The sequence below is a fragment of the Leptosomus discolor genome, chromosome 12 (genome assembly GCF_034619465.1).
Source record: "Leptosomus discolor isolate bLepDis1 chromosome 12, bLepDis1.hap2, whole genome shotgun sequence".
Classification (NCBI taxonomy): Eukaryota; Metazoa; Chordata; class Aves; order Leptosomiformes; family Leptosomidae; genus Leptosomus; species Leptosomus discolor.
Window position 1 is genome coordinate 1989946 of NC_141402.1, and position 5943 is coordinate 1995888.

The 5943-nt window shown below is 60.3% G+C and overlaps 1 protein-coding gene across 1 annotated transcript; it reads left to right on the forward strand.

The window, feature by feature from the left end:
• The first annotated feature begins 789 nt into the window (after positions 1-789).
• On the forward strand, positions 790-4822 carry CBLIF (cobalamin binding intrinsic factor). Its single transcript, XM_086472387.1, has 9 exons — positions 790-859; positions 1004-1183; positions 1342-1485; positions 1583-1726; positions 1859-2019; positions 3023-3239; positions 4330-4474; positions 4547-4665; positions 4761-4822. The coding sequence occupies exons 1-9, from the start codon at positions 790-792 to the stop codon at positions 4820-4822; spliced, it is 1242 nt and encodes a 413-aa protein (XP_086328513.1).
• The last annotated feature ends 1121 nt before the right edge of the window (positions 4823-5943 follow it).

Genomic DNA, 5943 nt, shown 5'->3' on the forward strand with positions numbered 1-5943 from the left:
CACCCCCAGCCCGCTCATCTCGCCGCGGGACGCCTCGTCCAGAAGGATACGACCAAAATATTGACTAAACTCCAAAAAAAAAACCCCCAACACCTGCCGCTTTCCCGTCATCCACGGGGTGGGTGACCTTCGTGGCAGGATATCAAACCGGTCAGACGGGACTTTCTCTTTGTGAACCCCGCGTTGGCTGGGCCTGATGATTGCAGAAGGCTTTAAATCCCTTTCCATCGGGTTTTTTTTGGAGTTTTTTTTTTTTGGTTTGTTTTCCAACAGGACCCTGTGTTGGGTTTTTTTTTGCAGGTTGTTTTGTGTTTTGTTTTGTTTTTTCCTGGAATTGAGGCTCACAGGTCTGCAGCTGCCTGGAAGTACAAGCCTTTTTTTGTAAACTGGGATACGGCTGGCGAGCTTCCAGCCAGCGAGGACCTCCCCCCCCCCCCCAAGCACCCAGGATCGAGGCGGGGAGGGGGGTCCTGCTGCCACCCCCACCGTCTCCTTGGGTGAACCCCACCCAACCCCACGAATATCCGCCTGGTCCCTTGCCATTGCGGTGACCTCCGGTGGAATATTCGCTGTCCCCGTGGCCGTGACCCTCCCACCCCGCTTGACCCCCTTGGGCACACAAAGCACCCGGTGCCTGGCAGCGCCGGGGGGGGGGGGGGGGCCGGGGGAGGGCTGGTGACCGCAGAAGGACGCCGGGAACAGCTCAAAACGGAGAGGGCGCCCACCGGGACGAGTGCTCTGCGGGACTCTGCCAGCCTGAGCGGACCTGCTGGCCCCCAGGACGTGAGGATGGCCAACGTGGCTTTCAGCCTCGGGCTCCTGCTGGCCCTGGCGGGCAGCACGGCCGCCCACCGCTGCGGTGAGTGCCAGCCTTCCCGCGGAGGCACCGGGGTGGGGGTGGGACACGACACGGGAGACGGGTGACCCTGCGAGGAAGGGGACGTGGGGGTCCCCAGTGCCTTTCCCGCCAGCAATACCAGCACCCAGCCCCTCTTCCTTCCAGCTGTCCCGCGCCAACTGGTCGCCGAGATGCTGCAAAAGCTCGAGGGGTCGGTCGAGGCGGACGAGACGCCGGACCCCAGCGTCCTGCTGGCCATGAACCTGGCCGGGGCCACCGCCAGCGACACCCGCAATTTGCTGCTCCGGCAGGTAGAGGAGGAAGCCGTGAAGAAAGCCCAAAAAGGTAGGGAGGGCGGAGGGGTGGCAGCCCTGCCGTGGCACCCGGCCCCAACCCGGGGTGGAGGGAGCCGGCGGCGCCCAGCCTGCGGTGCTGGGTCCACTGGGACGGGTTGTCTTGTGTGTGTGTGTGTGTGTGTGTGTGTGTGTGTGTGTCCCCCGCAGACATGAGCTCGGGCAAGGTGGCTCTGTACGTGCTCGCCCTCCTCTCCTCCTGCCAGAACCCCCGGCACGTCCAAGCGCAGGGGCTCACCGTCGACCTGGTCAGCATCCTGCAGCAGAAAACGGACGAGGAGATGACCAAACTGGGTATGCTGGGACGGCAGGGAGGACCTGGGGGGGTCCTCCCTCCCCGTACCCCCCCCCCCCCCCCAACTCCATCAGCTCACCGCGCTTGGCTTCGCAGGGGTGGACGGCATCCCGGTGACCTCCCTGTTCAGCGTGAGCCTGGACACGCTGGCCCTGTGCCTGACGGGGGCGGGTGGCTACCAAGAGGCATCCGTGGCCCTGGCCAAGCGGCTGCTGAACCCCAACAACCAAATCTCTGTGGGTAAGGGACCCCTTTCGTCCCCACACAGGGGGGGGGGTGTGGGTGTGTGTCCCCCCCACCCCGGCGCTCGCCCAGCCCCTCTCCCTGAAGCTCAGCCCCGGCGAGCTCGGCGGTGACGCCGGCATCCCGCAGACACCCGCGCCGCGACGGCGCTGGCGCTGGCGTGCGTCTACGGCCACGCCGACCTCCAGGACGCGCAGAGCCTGCTCTGGGAGGCGCTGGCGACGGTGGCCAACGGTTTCCTCGACGAGCAGGAGGAGACGGGCGGCCTGATCGGTAACATCGACATGCAGGTACGGCGGGACGGGGAGTGCAAAATTCGGAGCTTCCCAACCCCTTGGCTTTCTAACGCTCCTCAGCGAGGCGGGAGGCTGGGTGGAGCTGGGTAAGGATTCTGAGGTGAAAACTCGCCACCAACAGGGTGTTATGAAGCAGAAATTCTTTATTGCAGCGCTGGGGGTGTTCCGCCGGGAGTGCTCCCACGGGCTAGCAAGACACGTCGGTTTATATACCCCCAAAATCATACATATTCACCCGATTTCCCGAGAAGGGCAGTCCGATGGCGATGAGCTCCCGGGATTCATTTACACCTCCGGTGATCGCTCATAATCTCCCTCGCACTAGTTGGATTCTTCCTCCCTGAGCACAAGCCAGGGCCCCTTTTTCTGGTGCAAATTCCTCTTGTAACGAGCAATCGTCGTTTGCTGGCCGTGTAGATGTTTGCTGGGCGTGTAGATGTTTGCTGGGTGTCTCCTTAGTGTTTCCTTGATATCTGGAGCTTTGTCTTCTTGATGTCTCCTTAGTGTTTCCTTGATACCTGGGAGCTTTGTCTTTGATGCCTCCTTAATGGCTCCTTGATATCTGGAGCTTTGTCTTCTTGATATCTCCTTAGTGTTTCCTTGATACCTGGGAGCTTTGTCTTCTTAATGTCTCCTTAATGGCTCCTTGATATCTGGGAGCTTTGTCTTCTTGATGCCTCCTTAGTGTTTCCTTGATACCTGGGAGCTTTGTCTTCTTAATGTCTCCTTAATGGCTCCTTGATATCTGGAGCTTTGTCTTCTTGATGTCTCCTTAGCGTTTCCTTGATATCTGGGAGCTTTGTCTTTGATGCCTCCTCAACAGCTCCTTGAGATCCGGAGCTTTGTCTCCTGGGTGTTAGGCAAGATGCCATCTATTTACCAACTTTGCTCATCAAATAGCTAAAACATCCTTGTGGGGGGAAGGAAAACCCAGGGGAACCCAAGACCCAAGCGAAACTAAACAGATCACAGTGGGGCCTTAGTCAGGGATTGCCAGGGTTTAGCTCTTTCACCGGGGCTCCTCCCGCCTCCTCCGCAGGCGCTGGAATCCACGGGCAAGTTTTACGCCCCACGGGAGTGGGATTGCGAGCAGGCCTTCGCCAGGGTGTACGACCACGACTACCAGTTGCCCGCAGCCATCGCCCAGGTCCTGCCCGCCCTCGTGAACCAGCCCTACCTCGAAGCGGCGAGCGTGCAGTGCGTCGCCCGCACCGGTATGTCCTCGTCCCCAAACCCGGCCAGGGTTCACAGCGTTGAATCTGGGGAAACTCAGGAACAACTCGGTGTTGTCGAGCGGGGATTCTTTATTACGGCGCTGGGCAGGACTGGGGGGGAGCTCCTTCCGTCCGTGCTCCAACGGGTTAGCGAAACCCATCGGTTCCTGTACACCAAAATCATACATATTCCCCAGATTTCCTGAGAAACGGTGATATAAGAGAAATGTTTGCTGCAGAGAAGGCTGCACGGTGACCTGCGGGTTTCTCTAAGCATCACCCTCAAAGAGATACCGCGGGAATGAGCTCCAAATCTCCAGTCCAGGCGGTTAATCGTTAGCAAAAATGAGCTTCCCCCTGAGCTAGGAAAGTGTGTCCCCCCCCTGTCCTGTGCAAGTCGCTCCTCACGCCTTCCTGCCCACCCTGTTCACTACCAGCTGAGAGCAGAGGCGGGATATGGTGAGTTCCCAGCGTTCGTAGTCTTCCTCACGCTGTCCACTGGTGGAATCCTTCTGGAGCACAAGCCCGGGCCCTTTTGCTGATGCAACTTTTTGTGACGATCAGTCCCGTACTAGAGGTGTCTCCTTGATATCTGGAGCTTGGTCTCCTTGATGTCTCCTTGGTGGCTGGAGCTTGGTCTCCTTGATTTCTCCTTGATGTCTCCTTGACATCTGGAGTTTTGTCTCCTTGATGTCTCCTTGATATCTGGAGATTTCTCTCCTTGATGTCTCCTTGATATCTGGAGTTTTGTCTCCTTGATGTCTCCTTGACATCTGGAGCTTTGTCCCCTTGATGTCTCCTTGATGTCTCCTTGACGTCTGGAGCTTTGTCTCCTCGATGTCAGCCAAGATGTTGTCTATTTATCAGCTTTGCTCAGGAATTAGCTAAAACCATCCTTGCAGGGGAAGAAAACTCAGGAAAAAAATGCAAGTCCCTACACCTCTTAGTCAGGGGTTTAACTCTTTCGGCATTATGGCTGCTCCCACCCAGACCCCCCCCCCTCCCCAGACCCTGCGGGGACGATGCTCCTGCGGCCGTGCCCCCCGTGGCACCGTGCCGGGTGCCCACCCTGCCCTTTCTCCCCTCCCAGTCACCCTCATCACGGTGCACTACACCATCACCAACGAGCTGCAGGGAATCTCCTTCAGCTGCTCCACCACGGTGCACGTCCCCCACGGCTCCACGCTGCTCAGGGTGCTGCAGGCGGCGGAGGAGGAGGACCCCAAGACCTTTAGGTGAGAGCCAAAACGGCTGGGGTGGCATTTTCCCCCTCCGCCGAGCCCCAAACCCACCCACCTCCTTGGCAGCTTCAAGACGGAGGAGACCTCCTGGGGCCCCATGGTGGTCTCCATCCACGGGGTGGCCGCCGACACGAACGACAGGACCTACTGGCAGTTTTTCGGCGACGGGATTCACCTCCAGGAAGGTGGGCAGCCTGGGGTTGGGGGGGGGGGGGGGGGGGGGGCACGGCGGGGCGGGGGGCCATGCCACCCCGGCCTCACGCCTGTCCCTCCGCCGCAGGGGTGGGCACCTACAAGCCGCACGACGGGGAGCACATCCAGGCCATCTTCAGCACCTACTGAGGGTGCTGAGGGACCCGAAGGCAATAAAGAGCCGTTTGCAGCACCGTGGCTGCCCCCTCCTCGTGTGTGTGTGGGTCTGAGGGGGGAACCCAGAGCCCGGCTGCCCCTCGATGGGGGGCAAGCTTCGGGGAGAGGGTTGGGGCAAACCCTGGGGGTGTCGCCAACCCGCAGGGGGTCAGGAAAACCCCTCCAGAGACCAGCGGAGACGTCCTGGGTTAACGCTGGGCACCGGGGACGGGGGGTCCTGCCCCAAGGCGTCCCCCGCACGTGGCACTCCACAAATCCCTGTACACTCAGCCCACACCTATTCAGTCCCTACGGTGCATCTCCATCATCATCCTCTCCACGGGTGGTTCTGCTCCTCTCGCTCCCGACCCCAAGGAGCGCAGCCTCTGCCGGCGTCTGCTGCTGTGCCCTTGTGAGCAGGGGGTGTCCCTGGGGGGGGCGGCCCGTGAGGCGGGGGGGCTCGGCCGCTCCTCGAAGGGACCGTGTGTGGTCAGGGAACGCGTCCCGGGCTCGCAGGCTCTTGGCTCGTCCCTGCTTTGGTCGGGATTCAAGGACGACACCCGACGGGCACCATCCTGGATCCTGCCCAGCAGACACCTTGGGCTGCAGCACCTTATCCTCGTTTCCCATCATTAATAGTTCCTGGTTAATGAGCACCTTGGGGCTGGGGCTCTGCAGGGGTGTCTGGGCAGCGCTGGCAATACACCTTGGATTTTATATTTGATCGTTTGTTCCATTTGAGGCTTGTTTTCCCAACACAATCAGTAGTTTCTCCCATTAATATCCACTAATCAGGATTCTTGATACTCAAATCAAGACGGGAAAAGTGAGGGGGTTTCTAAGCAGCGTCCTAAAATCCTAAATCTGCTGCTTTCTGCAACAGGAGGCGCACAAGAGCCTCGACGGGACACCGAGAGGGGGGTCCTTCCCGGCTGGGACCCCTGCCCCACACTGGGGGGGGGGGGGCGACGTCGTGTAGGGACACGGGGCGGGGGGGGCGAATTCCTTCACGTGTGGGCCCCCCCCGGAACTAGTTCCCGTCCGCTGTTCCCCGCGTTCGGCTGCGGCACTACCGGAAGTGTCCCCCACCGGGCAGTCCTGGGGCGGGCACAACA